This window comes from Diceros bicornis, chromosome 3 (genome assembly GCF_020826845.1).
Source record: "Diceros bicornis minor isolate mBicDic1 chromosome 3, mDicBic1.mat.cur, whole genome shotgun sequence".
Taxonomy (NCBI): domain Eukaryota; kingdom Metazoa; phylum Chordata; class Mammalia; order Perissodactyla; family Rhinocerotidae; genus Diceros; species Diceros bicornis.
The window spans coordinates 91,680,727-91,701,415 of NC_080742.1; the positions used below are offsets into that span (position 1 = coordinate 91,680,727).

Sequence of the window (20,689 nt, forward strand, 5' to 3'; positions counted from 1 at the left end):
GCAGCTGCTTTACCCCCAAGTGTACATAGCCTAGAGAAGCTCTTGTGCCAGACACATGTCACAGGATGGTCACAGCATATTGCTATGAAATAAAATATTGTAATATCGGTAGCTTCAACAATATTTGTAAAGATTCATTTCTGAGTGATGGGTACATAGGCATCTTTCACACTTATTTAAAAGACAGAATGTGATCTGAGATATTGCAAATTGAAACAGCTAAATCCCACTATTTTAGAACTTCTGCCATATTTCACAGTGGGTGTAGGTTGGGAGAGACCAAGCCTGGAGACCTACTGAGGAAGATTTTGATATGCTTCCTTACGAGGACTTGCTTCCTCTCCCTGAGCCAAGAAGTGAGCAGCCCTGACTAAGCTACTGCATCTCATTCCTCCTTCTCTGGGCCCAGCCCCATCCTGTCACTTTGTAGGTGTGACTGACAAAATGACACTGACCTCAGGGCTCCGCTTTCACAGAGCAAGACACTGAGTAAGCAGGGGCCCTCTCTGTGAAAGAAATCTAGCCACTTCTCTTCAAGCCAACATGCTGTGATTTCACAGCTATTTTTATTACTTTTTAATGTGGTAATCTTTTGTATCAGAAGAACCCGTTAATTAGCACTTTTACGATAGATAATTGAGGAAACACTTCGTGTCTCAACTCTATTGCTTTGCATACTCCATGAAGTTGCTGTTTACTTATTTTCATAAAATTGTAGAGAAAAAAGTAATCATTTTGAAAGCCAAAGCAATCTGTAAATATATAAATAAGTAATAGTATATAGCATTTCAGCAGGATTGAAACATTATCACAGATAGGAAGGTTAAAATCCCTTTACCCTCAGCATGCCGAAGGCCTCCCTGGAGTAAACGTTATTATACAGAATGAGGATGTGCACCTGACCGTGGGACGCAGGGGATCAGAGGATATTCTAAAGAACCCTGAAGAATCATGCCTAATGCTATGACTCTTCCCTATTACTGTAAGATAAAGGAAGCTGGGGCGATCAGCAATATCGCCAACCCTCCTCTTCACTTTGCTCAGGGCTCCTCCTGTCTTGGGCCAGCCCTGAAAAGTGGTCACTACTAGATCCAGGAAGACGTTCACCACTGTCTAGATTGGGTTTTTGGAAAGAATGGGAACTGTAAAAAGTACGACAATTGTTTTAGGCTGGAATGTTTTCAAAAAAGCTTCTAATGGGAGCTTGTGTCAGTCTCAGCTAAACAGCTTCAAAGCCTGTCACATATTTCTGTGCACTGAGGAGATGTGTTCCCAGCGTCCTTTCAAATTCTGGCGAGCTCTTCAGACATTTGCTTCAAAATCTCTCTAGTTTTTCCTAATTACTTCAGCAGTGGCTCATAGAAATGTCTTTTAAAATATCTTTTTATCTTCGAATTACTTATTTCTTAAAATATTTATTTTCTTCTGGGAACCTAAAAATTTTACATGTTATAGAAGAATGACATGGGGGCCGGCCCCGTGGCTTAGCGGTTAAGTGCACGCGCTCTGCTACTGGTGGCCCAGGGTTCGGATCCCGGGTGCGCACAGACACACCGCTTCTCTGGCCATGCTGAGGCGGCGTCCCACATATAGGAACTAGAAGGATGTGCAACTATGACATACAACTATCTACTGGGACTTTGGGGGAAAAAAAAAAAGGAGGAGGATTGGCAATAGATGTTAGCTCAGAGCCAGTCTACCTCACCAAAAAGAGGAGGATTGGCATGGATGTTAGCTCAGGGCTGATCTTCCTCACAAAAAAAAGAATGACATGGTTCTGTATTTTACTTTTTACAACCTTAGAGGTATTGGTCAATCAGGAGATACTCCCTCTGACATTCAATCAAAGCTCTTTGATTTAATTATCATTACTCTTAAAGATGCTAGAGTTGATTCACTTCACAACACCTGATGGTTTCTCTTGGAATCAGCCTTTATTTCATGACCAGATTCACCTCATTTTTTGTTCTTTTCAAACCAGTTTTAGTATAAGTAGAATCTAAAGCAGTTAATAAGTAGTGGAAAACATTTTAAAACTTAATAAGAGCAGCTAATATTATAAAATCTCAGAGGTTTGACTATGAAAAAAACTTGCTACTTTAGTTAGAATAGCTCCTTCTCTGGAAAAATAAAGTAGATTTCAAGTATACAAAATCTTGTAGAAAGAAGACTGGGCAAAGAGTTCTTAGATATGACACTAAAAGTACAATCCATAAAAGAAAACGGAGCTTCATCAAAATTAAATTAACGATTTTAGTTAATTAAATTTAAGAAAATGAAGAGATAAGCCAAAGACTCTGAGATAATATTTGCAAGTCATATATCTAATAAAGGACTTGTATCTGGAATAAAATATGGGCAAAAGATCTGAATAGACATTACTCCAGAGAAAATATACAAATGGTCCATAAGCACATGAAAAGATGTTCAACATCATTAGTCATCAGGAAAAAGCAAATAAAAACCACAATGAGATACCACTTCATACCCACTAGGATATGTATTAAAAAAAGAAGAGAATAATAAGTGTTGGTGAAGATGTAGAGAAGTGGAACTCTCATACATCACTGGTAGGAATGGAAAATGGTGCAGCCGCTGTGGAAAATAGTCTGGCAGTTCCTTGAAAAGTTAAACACAGAGTTACCATATGAACCAGCAATTCCACTCCTAGGTATATACCAAAGAGAAAGTTTTTAAAGAAATAAAGAATATATCCCTTTGTGCAAGGGTTTTACTTACTGAGGTTCCACTTGAGGCCTGTTGTCGTAACCTGACTGCATGGCTGTCCAACAGGAATAAGGCCACACCAATCACCTTCCATTCCAGTATCTACGTGCAATTTGTGCCTTCCCTGAACGAGAGAAGAAATGATCATTAAGACAGGGAAGAGGAAGGGAGGGACACTGATGTGCATTGACAACCTGGTGGTATGTATCAGGCACCATCCTAGAACTTCACATGGTTTATCATACTTAATCTTAACAACAAATTTATGTAGTATGTACTGAATAATCCTAGGAACTTTTAGCTGACTAAATCCTAGTGATAATTTTACAAGGTAGCTTACTGTTAATTATTACATTTACATATGAGAAAACTGAAGCTCGAAGAGATTAAACGTGTCTAGGACCACACTAGGAGCAAGGGGGCAGAATCGGGATTCCTACCTATAGCTGCCAATTCCAAAGACTAGACTGGTTCCACATGCTAAAGATGTAGCACCATATGATACAGAATTCTAGGGTCTTACTCAAACATTTAACTCAAGTGTAAATAAAATATTGCTTCCTAAGTAAAATCTCTGCTTTATCTGAGAATTGAGTTTCTAACTTTCAGAATTCAATGTCAGTCCTACTAGTGGTTAACCTGTTTCTTATACCCATAGCCATTCTAGGAGATGCTCAGTGAGAAGTACCTCTACCAGGAAACAGAGTATCTGCCCTGAGGAACTGGTATGCTGCTTCCATTCTGATTATGAAAACTGACATAATTTACCATGTTTTCAATTTTTCCATTTACAAGAAGGTTAAAGTTAAATGTAATGTTCAATCAAGGCTACAACGTTTGCTTTCAAATAGACTACTTGGAAACTCCTCTTCTTCTACAGAGTAAAGATTTTCCATTCCTACTCTATTCATTATCCTCAGTGCATATGGTCTTTATAAAAAGATACTTCAAGTCCCTATGGGAAAATGCCGAGGCATGCGCGCATTCGATAGGAGAATAAAAAAGGTATTTTTCATAATTCATATAACTCTGAAGGAATAAGTTCCAAAGGATATTCTTTATTTTAATAAAATATTGTTTTAAAATATATTTAATATATGACATATTACCAGACTAAGGTATCTAGGTCTCCTTTTACAGTCATTTTACTTTTATTCCAACTATGCCTTTTGTACCGTGTACTGCAAGCTTCTGAGGACTTATTCTGCTGTATACAAAGCCTTGACATGTGAGTACACTTTGTCTTTAGTCAAAGGATTGCTTTTATTAGGAACACAGTTCTCTAGATTACACATCAGTCCTTGAAATTTAACACAAATTCATTCAGATCTTTATTAGCTACACAATTCATATACACATATTTCTATTTGAACATTCAATCAGAGGGCATAAATTCAATCAAAAGGGCTTAAATATATTCAAACACAAGATTTTTAAAGACAATATAAAATACATTTGAACTTGGTGTCAATCACTGGGAGAAAAGATAGGCACACATGGAGATATACACCAAGCAATGGATTAGATGCACACAGAGAAATGTGGGTAGACTGAAAACATAATACATTCTGAAACACGATGCATAGTAGGAAACAGAATCATGTAAATTACAGAACCCATTCATGTAAATTAAAATAAATGCAAACACAAGATATTTTTTCTAATAATAAAATTTTAAAAAATATATGTTAAAAATTTTTTAAATATGTGAGTGCATATATACACGTGAACATGTTTGCCTATGGGAAGGGCAAGGAGAATGGGAATGTGGTGTAGGGATATAAAGGAAGCAACGGATCAGTCAATCAATAGGATTCTTGCCTGGACCAGAGAGGACGATGCGCCACGAACATTAAGATCTTATAAAAATAAAATAACAAATATGTTTTTTTGACATGGAACAAAACAAGACAGAAGTTCTTAGACTTTTCTGAAGAAAAAATAGAGAATATATTCTAATAATTCTAAACAGTAATTCAAGAAAGAGGGAATAATTAGGACACAACCATGGAAAAAACTTAGGAGTGAAATAAAAACTAATCTTGTTCTTGAATAATGATCTTTGGTGTTTTTCTTTTAGTGTCAATTTAGAGCAAAAGCATAGAAACCATTAATACAGTTATAGAAACTTTCTACATATTACAGTGTAAAAGTAGTGCTACGATTGTGAGAAGATACAGCTGAGGAAAAGAGTATAAGAAAATGCAGTGGCCCTAATTTTCTCATCATTTTGCATCGTGGGGGGAAGCCCAAGAAATTGTGCCTGAAGTTGTAGATTTTAAAAAGGAGGATTTTAAAATTGCTCCTGGTCTGAGTAATTGGTAATATGCAAAAGCAGCAGCAATGAGACTGAGTATGAGATTCAAAATAGCTCTTTTCTTCATCCAGCCATATTAATCATTCATGAGCTTCCATGCTAGAGTCAGAGACAAGTTATTCACACAACTATACATACGAAAACTGTGATCGGTGCATGGAAGGCAAAGCACGGAGAGGTAGGAAAGATAATAGATCAGAGACCTTATCAGGTGTGGGGAGTGGGGGCAGCATGTAAGCAAGGGGTTCCCTACGGAGCGATGCTTCTGTGGGAACTGAAGGATAAACAGGAGTCAGATCCGTGAAGGGAGGGCGAAGAGGTGTGCAGGTCCAGGGCGCCCACATGCAAAGGCATGAGATGGCATCAGGACATTCACTGACTGGGTGAGGGGGGTTGTGAGGAGTGGGTGGAGCACAGATTTTTTAGGGCAGTAAAGCTCTTCTGTGTCACACTGTAATGGTGAATACACGGCATTATGCATTGTCAAAACCCACAGAACGGTATAAACACAAGGAGTGAACCCTAATGTAAATTACGGACTTTCATTAATAATAATGTATCAATATTGGTTCACCACTTGCAACAAATGTACCACACTAATGCCAGATAATGGAGAAATTGCCAGCAGGAGGCAGATATACAGGAACTCGCTGTCTATTCTGCTGAACTTTCTGTACATCTAAAACTGCTCTAAAAATAAAGTCTACTAATTAAAAAAAAAAGTCTCTCAACTTTTCAGTTTTGACCTTTCAGTTTCCCATCCCTTAAATGGGACTGACGGGCATGTGATGGGTGCTTTGCAACCTGTCCTAGCTGGATGAAAGGGACCACACAAAGAGAAACGTGCAGCTGCTTCTCAGCAGCCATTACAACCTTATTCTGCTTTATTGCCTAAAAAAATAGGGTTGTTTTTGTTTGTTAGTTTAAGCCATGAGCTGTCTTTATCTCTTCGTATAGCATTTTTCCCTAAATTGATTTACATTGAATAGCTTGCCACACAAATATGAGTTTTGTTCTCCCTACTATCCTCCACTGTAGAATTAATTTTCTCTGAAGATATAGATACTAAATATAATACAAATTATCATCCACAGATACCAAACGTAACACACTTTAAACAATTCTGAAAGCAGTAACAAAGCCTCCTTTATAATCAAAGGAGTTGATGAGAGAGGGTGTTGGAGAAATTCCGATTTCCTTAGAACTGCTTTGGCTTCAGCTGTGAAGGAATAGGAAGCACAGGAGGAGGTGACCTGTCATGTGGGCAGATCCCAGCCTGATAAAACCTGTCCTCCCAGGTCCCCATCAGAAAGCACAGCATATCAGAGGGGTTACAGGTAACCCGAGCCTCCTGGGCACTGGGTGGCAGAGAACACTGGAAGAAGGGCAGGAATGCACACCTGGCCCAGGGCTCCGGTAACAGTGTCTCCGACAACGAGACCTTTGTTAGAGACTGTGACTTCTTCATTCCTCATCAAAGAGAGACTCATGTGTCTGTGGGTTGTGTTATTTTCAGTATGTTACAGTTAATTCTGAAGACTTTCCTCCCTCTGTTTGTGGCCTGCTTAATGGTTTGGCAGTGGTCAGCTGAACACGTTAAAATGTTTGCTTCTCCATCGAACTTCAGTAAAGAATAATGAAGGAAATAAGGAATGATTTCTCAACTTGTGGATATTAACTCCCTAAGAAGATTCTTCAACTTGTATTACAGAATGCAAAGGGAAAAGCACATATACATGTTAAGTTTTACTATCCCAGGGAGAGGATGGCTGTTATAAAATCTACTGATTTAAATGACACAGTAGAAAGCTTTCTTTTCCAGCGTTGCTATACATTCATTGCCTTCCTCATTATTTTAAGATTCAACAGACCTTGAAATTTTCAATCTGGGAATAAACTAGTTCGTGGACTTGAGAAGTCACCTAGGTCTTAGCCTATAATCAATCAACATTTTTTCTCCTGTTCCGAAAAGGTGTTATGTATGTTACATACGTAGCCATATGTAAATGGTCTTTGTGTTTACAAACATGCAAATTTAGCTTTGTGTAGTTAAAGGAGAGTGATCCTTTTCTCCTATATCCTCATTTGTATGTGACATCTTTAAAAAATGAACAACAAAAGGAATTCTGTTCATTCCTCTGATTTCTCGATTTATAATATATGCTAGCCTATATGTGATTTGACACAGGCAGGCATACAGTCTGACATTAAAGAACCTCCTTAAAGATTTATGCCATTACTGGAGACCAGAGGCACGTGAGCTAATCACTGACTTCCATCTCCTCGCATGAATCATTGCACAGGTTCCTGTTCTGAGCTAAGATAACTGTTGGAAGTCAAAGGCAGTTCTATATAGTAAAGACGAAACAAAAATCAATCACAGACAGTTTGCTTTTCCAATCACGGTTATTTTTAACATATTAACAACCTCTATAAGGTATAAAATTGTAATTTACTGAAAGCTAGCCAAGATGCTGCTTGGCACCTATGCTAGAAATCATACTTATGAGCATGTTAAGGACAGGTACCATCATAGGGTCACTTTCCCTAGACTGTAATGCCAAGTCAGAGCAAAATAAACACAAATAGACCCCTAATGAAGGAGTAAGAAATTACTGTTGCTTTGCTTGTATTATACATCCTCTTTGCAAATGACTAGGACATGACTGAGAGAAAAGACAGCCCACCTTGGATTTTGCTTTTGCAAAAATACCAAACATTGAGGCATCTGAATCCTGTTTACATCTCTAAATCCTTAAATCCAATAATGATGCCAAGTTTTATGTTAAGACAGCTTAGTGTGGCTCTCACAAAATACATAGCAATTTAATAAGATCATTCACAAAGCAAATGAACACAAGAAGAGCATAAATGTACCTTCTACTTGGTATAAAAGATTCAAGGAGCAGGTACCATTGCTAGGTGATAAAGTAGAAAACCGTTCATCAAATTGCTGTTAATGCTGAACTTACACCCTGTGGCTAATTGCAGCTAGAATTTCTGGCACACAGACCAGTATGCATGCAACACTGCTGTACACTAATAAAATACAAGGCTGACCTCTGGTAGCTCATCTTTTGTTAGTTTGTCTGGGTACTTAAAAAATTCATCAACAAACACCGCAGGAAATTAAATAGCCTGCAGGAAAGAATAGTGAAAGAAGTAAATAGAAGGATCTACACTATATTTACCAGAAGAGGTTACCTCTCCCACACAAAGATAGACTTTTGTGCGTCTTTTCATACCATGACTATTCAATGACTGAAAGTAGTCACAAGAGAAACGGTCTTCCCAGTGAACTTGTAGTTATACAATCTCAAAGCCTGAAGACTGGTATTCTTACTTTTATTCTGTCCCACAAATGTAGAATTCAAAATACACAGGGGTATTGGTTTTATTTGAAATAGCCTATACTGAATCAATGTTACATATAAATATATATATTTATACATCTTTATTCATTATTAATGGTATTTCCTTTTGAAAATGCATTAATATCTTATCTATAGATAACTTTTAGAGTTTCAAACCATGTCAGAACCACACTTTCCAAAGTGCATTCCACAGAACACTACTCCCAGGGTCAGATAAGATTGGAAAAATTGCTTCTTAGATTCTCCTCTTGGAAGTCACAATGCACACCAGCATGTTAGATGTTCTAGGTAGTCTTGCAGCAAAAAGTCTTTTTTACCTGAGTATTTCCCAAACTTACTTGCCTATAGATCCTCCACCTGCCCCTCAAATAACACCTCGTAATTACCCATGGAATCTGCATTTCATGAAATCCACCTTGGAAAATATTGATTTGGAATAGTAATTTTGCACACAGCGTCTAAAACTATGCTATTTTGGTTTAATATTTCCACAGTCAGAACATTTCAATGACATGCTTGAAATTAATAACCTCCATCTGATTTTTGTTTTGGAAATTATTTAATAACCTCTGGCTGAAATCATGTGTGTTTTGACATGAGGTGCACTTACTCTAATTAAAAGTTTAATGACAATACTGGATGATTATCCAAAAGAAAACCTTCTGAATGCTAGTTAAGCTAGTTTGTTTATTCAAAAGTCAAAAATATTTATGAAATACCAACTATTGTTAGAGACAGTAAAATACTATAATGACAGGCTAATTTTCTCATTAACCCCCAATACTAGACTATTTCAAAATAAAACTGATGAAATGGATGTTTATCCTTTCTTTTCTATCACCTCCATATTCATGCCTTTTTACAATGTATCCTATCCTATCTTTATGCCTCTCTTTTATTCCTGTCAGAGGAAATAATCTGCTGAGTGCTCTCACAATAAATTGTCAGAAACCTACTCTTGGTTCCTTCAGAAGATATCGACGTTTTAAACGATGACTTCTAAAGACAGTACTTATCCCAGAAGCAAGCATTTCTAACAGTGGAAACAGGACAGGTTACATTGAAAGATACGTTTTGAGTCAAAGAGTGATGGCAGTTTTCAAACAACTTTCAGATAAATGTTACTCTACTTAACGTAGGTATGATCAGGATGCCCATGCTCTCCTATCCATTCCTATGTTATTTCTCCTTCCTTAACTGGGAGAAACGTCAAAGCAAAGGGCAAGCTCTACTTTTTTATGAAAACTCCCTATGCATTCCCGTTAACATAGATCACTTCCTTCTAACGGCTACACTCTTCAATTATTTACACTATAAAATATAGCATTTTGTTACTGTATTGCATCTCTCAAACGGGTTCATGTAATATCCTTAAAAAGAATAAAATTTCTTTGAAGGCAAAGATCCTGCCTTTTATTTCTGTTGGATTTATAGCACAGTGGAAGGAACATATTAGTGTCTAATAAATATCTGATTGATTAATGGCTTAGAACAAAAGGAAAAAGTATTGATATAAAGGTGTCAATATGCTTAGAAAAATCTCTATCAAAATAGAGTAGATGAGGGAGGGTCCAGTTGAACTGAAAGGACTCATTACAGACGCCTAGAATTCTTTGTGTAGATCTTGTCTGCTTCACTGGACACTACGACAAAACCACACACAACCAATAATTACAAATACCCTGTCAAAAGTATTCAAAGTACACTTGAAAGTATATACAGAGTATACATTTTATATTTCTATATAAAATGGGCATTACAATACTACCTCATTTAATTATTTTGAGGACTAAATGGGATAATACGTATAAGGTGCCAAGAACAGGGCTTCAAACATTCATGTTATAAATGTTAGTTTACTTACCCCTCTCCCTCCATAGGTCCTCCAAGTTTAATGTGAACACAAATTTTCTTTCCACTGTTTTCTGCCTTTTATTTTCTAAAAGCCTAGTCACTTTGTTCCAGTAATTTTTAAAAGAAAATATATGTGATTACTCCTCATAAGACTAATATGAAATAGCAGGAAGGGGGAAAATTTTTTTATTTAAACATTTATAAGGTATTAAGATATCTTAAGGAGAAGAATCATATCTCCAATTGCTATATAACAGCTCTAGTTTTCAGTAAACTATTTTTTTAAATGATCCCCTATTCTGAAATAGTCCTTTTTTATAGGATCATACCTTCCCAACTTTGTCCATCAATTTTAGAAAAGTTCTAAGAACTCTTTCTGAGGTCTCAAGTCTGGTATCACATCCAAAATGCAATTCTTGAAGTTATTTTTTGGAAGTCTCAATATGAACTGAGCTTAGTACCAAAATAACACAAGATTCTCTTTTTCCAATGCAAGCAAATAATTGAAATAAAATTCAATTCAGATTCTAAATCCACTAGACTTGTTCCTCACGTTTTCTCATGACTGGTAAAGAGTTGATGGGAATGCCAACACTGAAAGATATATTTCAACGATCCTCCTCGTATTGTTAACTACTCCACCTTTCCTTCTACATAGAGCTGTATGTAGAGTCTCCTACAAGAGACAATCAGCTTTTCGCAATCACTCCAAGCACCAACATTCTCCTCTACCTGACTCTCTCTTTTGTCAGATTCATCAACCCCTCATGCATTTCTCTTTTCTGTCATGAAGCTGCAAGTCATTAAGACTGGCAGGCAGGTGGAGGGTAAGGGTCAGGTGGTTTGACAGTGGAGAGAACTACTGGAATGATCCTAGTCATTATCCTATCTAAATAAACTCCAGGAAGTGCTTCTGTTTGCTGGATGTAGTATGACTGATGTTCAGTATGTTAAACTGAGTTGGGTGTCTAGTTTGTTTGCTTTTTTTCACTCGTATTCACAATACTCATGAGATATTGTTAGTGCTCCTAAAGAAGAGGGGAGAAAAAGACAACTTTGCATTTATATATTTCAAACCCCAGCATCACTATCAAACTTTACAAACTGGAAGAAATAATGAGGACATTCCAGTTAAAGAAAAAGAGAGAGAACTGAAGTAACAATTTTTGAGTATCTGCTATGTCCTAATATTCTTCTGAGCACCATAATTCTCAGAACAACCTTGAGTGGTAGAGTTACTACTAAGATAGAGATTGTAGACTCAGTACAGTCATTAACTTGCTCAAGATCACTCAACTAGTAACTAGTAGATGTGAGATCTAAACCCAAGTACGCTGTGATTTTCAAGTCCATTTCTTTTTACTATATCATCATTTTTTTTAGGCTTCTAACTTCAAAAGCCAGTCAGAACTTTATTCCTTTGCTTTTCTTTCCATTCTTGCTTTTTGTTCCCTATATTCAATCTCTAAGTTAAGCTTTTGCATGACCTTGTCCAAAGTTTATCCTAAATAAATAAATACTTGTGCAGTAAATGAATGAAGTGAATGAATAACTATCTTCCTTGACCTCTCTTCAACATTTCCCATTCTCTTTACACGTCCCATTTACTTAATTGTTCTGTGCTAGTGATTGAATATATGGAAGGTGCTGATAAGAATGTGTGGGACACTCATTCATGTTTTCAAAACCCACCTATTGGGTTTTCCAGAAGTTCACAAAGAATGGTTAAAGCAAAATCAACGACTGGGCTAAGATTAAGAAAATTAACACACGAAAGTATTTTTTAAAAGACTGGATTACTCTTAGTCAGCAACAAATAGGACAATTTTGTTTCTCCCCCAGATCCTATAAAATATTAATTAGAAGAAGTTGGGTTAATATTCAGATGGTACAAGTTCCAAGACTCAGTTCAGACATCATCTTCTCCATCATCCTTCTTCTCCAAAGCCCTCCCTGACTGCAGCCTCGGCTACTTGCACACTGTTTAGCTCCACAGAACCTTGTTTTAAGTCTAACTCCCTTACTGGAAGGTAAATACCTCAAGGAAAGAAGTCGTATTTGATGAATTTTTATAGTTTTAAAACTTTGTACAATGTTGGACACATAGTAGGAATATAATAAATATTTACCAATAGGGGGCACTAAGCTTAGTTGTTTTCATATAACTACTCTGGACTCCCAATTCTTGTGCAAACTATCAGCTCACTATCCCATTTCTTTGTTCCTCTTGACATTAAAACTCCTAGAAAAGGTTGTCTAAATTCAGTTTCCAATTCCTCTCCTCCAATTCTCTTACATTCATTCCAGTTAAGCTTTTGCTCCCACTCTTTTTCAAACTGGCTTTCATCAAGATAACCAAAGACATCCAAACTGCTAAACCCAATGGTCAATTATTCGTCCTCATCTGACTTGACCTATCAGCTTCCCACAGTTACTCCAAGCACAAACACCCTTCTCTACCTGACCCCTATCAGCAGAATTCACAATGGGTTATCACTCTCTCCTCCTTGATATACTATCTTTACTTTGCTTCCAGAACACCACACTCTCTTGGTTTTCCTCTTCACCCACAATTTCCTTTGCTGTCTCCTCCTCTTCTCTCTAAACTCCTAAAATTGGACTGGCTCAGGGCTCAGCCCTTTGTCTCAGCTAGATTCTCCTCTCTAATCTACCTACATTTATACCCTTTATGATCTCAACCAACCAGATCTTGGCAAATCCCAAATTTGTATCTCCAGCCTAGACATTTCTCCCTAACTCTGGTCTTCAATGCCTAACTGCTTATTTGACACATCCTGATCTTTTACCTCAAACTCGCTCCATTCACAGCTTTTGATCTGAGTTGATATCTACTGCATCCTTCCAACTGCTTAGCTGAAAAGTTTTTCTTCTTTTTTCACACCCACAAAGAAATCTTATTTACTCTATATTCTAAATATATCCAGATCCCATCACTTCTCACAATTTCCCTTACTACCACCCTATTCAAGTCACCATAACAAGATCTCCTCTTGCCCCACCAGACTCTGTTTTCAATTTGGCAGTCAAAGTGATCCTTTTAAAAAGTAAATCAGACGTACCTACCTCCACACGTCCCCATCCCTGAAGGGAAACACTCCAAGCTTTCTGAAAGCTTTCCATTTCCCTCTTCTAGACCCTGGGAGTCTGCCTAGACTTTGATTCTGTCCATGGAGTGAGTCTGAGAAATGCTGTCATTATTACTGAATTCTTGCTTTGAGCTAGCCTGAAGGAGTCTGTTCTATGTACAGTGCAGTGGTTAAGCGCATGGGTGCTATAGAAAGACTTCATAGATTTGAATCCCTTTTCTACCATGTCTGAGTTTCATTTTCTTCATCTATAAAGCCAGAATAAAGTGGTTGTTGTGAGATTAAATGACTTGATATGTGAGGTGTTTAGAATAGTGCCTGCCACAGAGCAAATGCTCTATAAACATTCACTATCATTATTTTTATCATACAAAAGGATTAAAATGGGCAACAATCTATTACTTTTAATTTTAGATAGTCAATTTACCTGCCTCCATTTTTTTGTGTCAAGAATGTTGGGATAATTTTGTCTTCTGAAAGCAACTTGAAAAGTACCCCATATATTATGCATTGGCAAAATGTTGGAATAAATATATCTTTCAAGTTATATAAATCACAATCTTCATTGTTATAGTAGTCTATTTTGGTACCTCTTACATATGAGGTAAGAGTCTTTAACATCAGAAAGTAAAAATACTTATTTTTTGGGGGGGTGTGTAGTTTCTGATGACTTAGGTAAAATTATGGTAAGCTTTCTGAGAGAAATCTCATGCCTTAATGCAGCTTAGCTTTACAGTTCTGTGCTGTAAAGGAGATTATCATCATGAAGGCACAATTAAGCATACTAGATCTGATGCACTGGGTTTGAAGTAACAACTGATATTACAGAGTCTTTATGTTTGTTACAAATCAAGCACGTTGCAAGATGATCATGATCACATTCATCTCATAACTAAACAAAACCTAGTTTTTCACCTTCTCCCACTTGTACAAGTGTATGTGCTCATGCATGTCTACCACTGATCATATTTCCCTGTGATAGTCAGTCTCCAAAATGGCACGCAATGAACCTTGCCTTCTGGTATTTATGTCTTGTATAGTGATTCCCCACACTGCATAGGGCTACCTGTGTGTATCAAGAGGATATTGCAGAAGTAGTGGTGTGTGACTTCTGGCTAAATCATAAAAAATATTACAGCTGCCCCCTTGCTTCTTGCTCTTGAAGATCACTTGTTCTGGGGGAAGTCAATCACAATGTCATGAGGACATCCAAGAAGCCCTGCAGAGGCCCAAATGGAAAGGAATGGAGCTGTCCCCCTCGACCTCAAATAGCCAGCACCAAATTGCCAGGTCTGCAAGTGAGCGACCTTGGAATCACATGACTGATGCCCCGGACAACTGAACTTCATGAGACCCCAAGCTTGAAGCACTCAGAAAAGCCCAAATTCTAGACCCACAGAGAAACTTTGAGAGATAATACGTGTTTACAATTGTAAACCAAGTTCTGCGGTAATTTGTTACAGAAATTTGTAACACACTCTCAATCTTTTGCTGTCCCTTTCCAGATGCCTTTGTTGGCACTGCTTTATCTTTATATCCCCACAGCTTTTTTCCTTCTCGTTTCCTGTACCCTTTCTGCTTCTTTAAATGTCCATAAAACAGAACAATATGTATATATATAGTGTATATATATATATATATATACAGCATATATACACATATATATTTTTTTTACTTTTGTTCAAAAGAGTGTATGGATCCTTTTTAAAAAGTGGAAATGACAAGTTTTATTTTTTATTTTTCTTTGTTTCTAAAGGAAAACATCACCAGCTTTTCTTTGCCCCCTTCTCTGTGGTTTATCTGGACTGATTTTCCCCTCATCTTTATTCTTTCCTAAGCTATCAACTTGGGAAAGGTAGGAGGGAGTTAGAGGGAAAAGGTTTCCCAACAATCATTAGATTTCATCTTAATGAAATTAACAAAATCATTAACACAGAACATTTTATGCTTAACAACGCTACATGTACTCAAACTCACTATACTTTATGTCATTATTTAGAAAGACTACATCAAAGCGAGAATGAATTTGGCACAGTGGGGAAAAAAGCACTAGTGTTGTATATTAACTACCTCACTTCCTATCCCAAAGTCATTTATTTAATATCATTTAAATAAATGATAAAATGTGACCAAGTAATTATTTTAAATTTCATTTGGATACTGTAAAGTTTCCAAAATTGGATCCTCTAATTCCAGACATACTTCAGGAGCAACACACAAGAGGCTGCCTCCTGTGTTCTCTACTTTATATTTTCTACTCTTCTATTTTTTTTATACAGTAAAAAATTTTGTTTTAGTTTTGCTGGCACCAATTTATGGTATCCTAGAAACTCCACAATGATAGAAAAGAACAGGTACTCTCAACAAAGCAGAATTACCAACATATTTACAGCCTTATCATTTGACAGGGAAGGTCAAAGCTTCTCAGAGTTTATTCATAACCCTGCACAAGCTTTCAATTCTCTGAAAATTGCTCCTTGATCCCGGCTTCCCTGAAATCACAGAGAGTGGCAGCCACTCTCTTAAGACATAAATCAGATTCTAAATAACTGATAGCACTTTTTTCCTCTAGCCCTGGACAAGCAGAGCACTGCATTTTCATTGTTGAGTGCCAGCACTTAGAAAAACCAGTGCACCTAGGATGTTTTTGGGGTTTAATTTCCGAAGTCATCTGTAAGAAAATCAGTCTTTGGGATTATAAAAAATAAAGGTCCTGCTCTGGAATGTCACTGGCATTTTAATATCCTCTCTTCTTTCACTCTCCAAATCCAAATTAAATACTATCACAGATTTAGTGACTGTTTCTCTCGATTAATCCTGCCGTGACTTTGTTGTTCCAAGCTTAAAATACGCAAAATGTGTGTGATTTTGGCATACTATAATACAAGCCAATGACACACGGCAAGTGAAATAGCTGGATATATGTATATATAACTACTAACAACTTAGAAAAAACAAGTCAAATTAAAGAAAGACATTAAAAAAGGCAGGACTAAATATTTTGATTTTTCTCTATGTCAGTAATTCTTTGTTGCAGGGGACATTAAGAAGTAGGTCATGGGAGGCCTTTTATTCTAATAATAAGTAATATTATTTTTTAAACATTTGGCATTTAACATCTCAGTCATGGCAGTTGGGCACTTCTTCTGAGATATATTGATGTACCTGGTGAAGGGTCTGAATAACATCCCAGGTGAAAAACAGTTGAAAACTCAGGATCTTTAATCTGCAGGCATGGTTTTCAATCGATGAGTTATCTATTTATCTATGAATATAATTAAATGTTGCTTTTACATTTAGTTGTTTATCTTAATAAAAAATTAATATGATCCTATTAAGGGCCATTCAGATGACTATTTTATAAGGGATTATTGGCATTCAATCTCAGTCGCTATAATTTAGCTTATATTTATCATTGTTTTGGCAAGAACAGTGCTAAGAGAATCAGCAACACTGCAGCAGGAATCAGCGTAGACTCTACCTGGGATCACGTGCTGTTCTGCCCCTTGTTGGCTGTGTGACTTTGGACACTTAACCTCTCTATGTCTCAATTCCCTCATTTGCAAAATTGAGGTGCTATTACCCAACATCACAGAGTTGTTGCAATGGTTAAATTAAATCGTACACATAAAGTGCTTAGAACAGTGCTTGGCACATAATTTTCAATAAATCTTAGCTATTTCATTATCATTATTTTGTCATGGCTAATAAAAAAAAGACTGAGGTGGGCTTAATGTGTGAACGATGCACTTGCATGAGGACAGGGGCTCTGCTGTTCATCTTTAACTGTTCTCTAATTTTGTCAGATAAGCTAATAGAGAAGCAAGAGGCAGAAGACAGGTCACGATTTCCATGCAGTGCTCTGATATGAAATACACTAATATAACTCCACCTCTGTCTACATTACTTCTGTTCAGCCTCAATCCCCATTCTAAGGCCAGTCTACATGGCAGTGTTATTCACTTTCCCACTATCTCAAGGCTGCTTTGAAAACACAGACCAAATAAGCAGGCACAGAGCCTATTACATGAAAAAAAAAAAAAAAATAGTATAACCAAATCATTATTTGTCTTAAAAATGCCATAATTTTATGCTTTATTTTACATCCGAGTACCTCCATAAATTCCACAATTCACAGTGCTGCTCTGTTTGGACATATCCTAGTACTGCCAATATCTGAACCCTTATCTTCTGACTCTAGGTTGGACACCATAGCTGGTATAATCAGTTATCGGAAAAATGTAATTTCGTGATAATTTTAAATTCTCAATGAATTTTTTAAAATATTACTTAAAAAATCAATTTTTCAATTTTTATAAACATTACACATTGGAGTATCAGGAGCTAGGTTGCCATGTGTTTCTAACAGAGATAAATTAGGATTCATTCTGTAGGAACTGTCTTATCCCACTTCCTTTTCCTTACGGGAGAATTTGACATTAGAAAGTATAAAAGGAGAGTTTTTAAACCCAAGCAGTTTTTTCCCCATTAAAATAGTTTCTATTAATGCCCCTCTTCTGAGAGCTGAAGGATGACATCTTATTAGCTTTGAGTATTAATAAATGACCTCATTCAATTCTTTAAGTAACTCACAAAAAAATGCATTCTGAAAGGAAAGATACTACTTTCTCAAATGAGGAAAGTTAGTATCTAAATGTGGTTAACATAAATAATGTACTTTTGCAAATGAAAGAACTATATATATGATATATATGCTTTTAAACAAAAGTAGCACATTTTAACCTGCCACTCCTCAGATACTAATGAACAAATAAATTTAAAAAAATCCCAGTCTTTTCTCTCCTAACCAAAACTATATACTCAAATAGAATAAATTTTAAACAATCAGAATAATTCTGCTGTATGAGAAGTCAGCATGGTGTGGCAGATGAAGAGAGCACAAGGCAGAGTAGAAAGAGCACAAAATGAAGGTAAATATAATGGTTTATGACCTCACAGAAATCTAGTTCTCTCGGCCCATTTGGATATGATAAAGTACTCCTCACTTGCCTATTGTGATTAAATGTGTTAATGTAAGTGCAACATGCCCCATATATTCTTCTGCTGTTTCTTATTGAATGGGAAACTTTTAGATTGATCCAGTTTTAAAATAAGGGAAGATGTAAAAGCTAACAACATTACAAAGTTAGGAGTGATGGGTGAAAACGTGAAAGAACTAGGGCAGAATAGAAGGTAAAGCTCCTGTATGTAGTACTGTGCTCATAGTTCTAGCGGTGCCAGGGGCAGCTGCTAAAATTGAGATGTGTCAAGATTTACCATTTCAGACCTTGAGTCTAGGTTATGACAAGCCTTCTAAGCACTTAAAACTTAAATGAATATGGAGTGGATAATGAGATTTTTTTTTCCTCTAAAATGTAAGCCTGATGAATGAGGCTTGAAAGTACTACCAGTCATTTTTATGAGTGCTCAGCACAGCAATAGAAGGCTTTTTTTTTTTCCTGTACCTAAAAGAAAGATTTTCTTTGTTTTGGCTTCTCAAGGATGGTCACATCCCCTATTGAAAGAAATGTCACCTCTATAAACTTAAATAGCTAAGATAATAGACATTCTTCCCAAATAATAAAAATCAAACTATGAATATACTTTAATTTATAAAACCATGGATTTGTGTTAATGACTGTATATCCTAATTAGAATTATGGTATTATTTACAACAACCAAAAGGATTAGTTCTACTTAAAATGACAGTGTATGTGATAATGAATTAGTTATGGTTTATAAAAAGATAAATTACAGATGAACATACAATTGTGTATAATAGAAATAACTCTTTTTTATTTGATGAAAACAAAAAATAAATCTCAGGGGCGGCCCCATGGCTTAGCGGTTAAGCGCGCGTGCTCCACTACTGGCGGCCGGGGTTCGGATCCCGGGCGTGCACTGACGCACCACTTCTCCGGCCATGCTGAGGCCGCGTCCCACGTATAGCAACTTGAAGGATGTGCAACTATGACATACAACTATCTACTGGGGCTTTGGGGAAAAAAAGGAGGAGGATGGGCAATAGATGTTAGCTCAGAGCCGGTCTTCCTCAGCGAAAAGAGGAGGATTAGCACGGATGTTAGCTCAGGGCTGATCTTCCTCACAAAAAAAATAAATAAATAAAATAAATCTTGTAAAAAAATCACAGTCTTGGAGGAATCTAGAATTAATGACCTTTGTGAGCCTTAAAAAAGAGAAAAGTAAAAAAAAAAAAAAAGGGGGGGGTGAGAGAGAAGCACATTAGTATTATTGTTCGACTCTAATGTTTCCTGTTGTTTGCAAGCCCAGAGGTTGCCAAAGGCAACCTCTGACATCACAAACCCGACAATAATTGTATAAAAGTGTTTTGTTTCTCTTTTAAAAACCATTTAATAATTAAAGTTTTGCTTTTAAATAATAATCCTGAGGTAAAAATTGTTTACAAGTTAAAAAAGATACACAGTTGCATACCCATGGGCATTTTTTTCTCAAGGAAGATGGTCCTGAAACTATAATATTCAATACTTGATGACTGAATCTCATGAACATACCATAGATCTGCATCAAAACTATTTTCACATTCAAGTTAAACATGCGAGTCACCTTGAGTTATTTCTTAGAATCTAAATGTGAAATGGAGAAATAGTATCATTTATAAGGTGAATAGTAAATGTTCTAAGAAATACATCCAGAGAGCCCTTGAAATAAACCAGGTGACTGAGAGGGCCAGGGAGTGAGTAGGGTTAGGACGGCACATTTCCTTGGGTAACCATGACTCCATAAAACGTAAATATTTGGGATAAAAAAATGAAATTATGATCAACATTACATAAGTAGCAAAAAAAAATCACTATGATACAACTTCAATCCCAATTCCTTAAATAAAAATTTTCTCAGTAACTTTAAACAAAACTTCAAGTTTTAAAACATAAATGAAAGAAGAAAATATAATCTTCAAGGAACAATAAAAACAATTTAAAATATTAAAACTAACAAAACCTCATGTTTATTCCAGGCTCGCATATCCAACTGCCTTCTCAAGATTCCTACTTGAAGGTTCAATAGACAGCCCTAACTTAACACAGCCAATGAAACTCCTGATTCCTACTCCCAGCCCATCCTTTTCCCCTCCAAGTTTTCAGCATGTTAGTAAATGGTACTACCATCCACCAAGCCAAAGACTAAACTGATTATTCTATTCAACAAAGGGTATCATGAACAAAACTAATAGACAGTTGACGTAATGAGCAAGGTATCTTGTAACGTTCAAAACTGACAGGGATTCATCTCTAAAATATATAAGAAATACTTGCAAGTTGGCAATAAAA

At 36.5% G+C, this 20,689-nt stretch overlaps 1 protein-coding gene across 3 annotated transcripts in view; it reads right to left on the bottom strand.

Moving 5' to 3' along the window:
• The window catches only part of TPK1 (thiamin pyrophosphokinase 1), a 327,688-nt gene that overhangs the window by 88,706 nt on the left and 218,293 nt on the right, over nt 1–20,689 (bottom strand). For 2 of the 3 annotated variants that reach the window (XM_058532212.1, XM_058532223.1), the window contains exon 8: nt 2,740–2,851. In XM_058532212.1, coding sequence (XP_058388195.1) covers nt 2,740–2,851 — 112 coding nt within the window. Of the gene's footprint in view, nt 1–2,250; nt 2,620–2,739; nt 2,852–20,689 lie in introns of those variants that run through there. The other variant, XM_058532219.1, reaches the window with a different exon arrangement.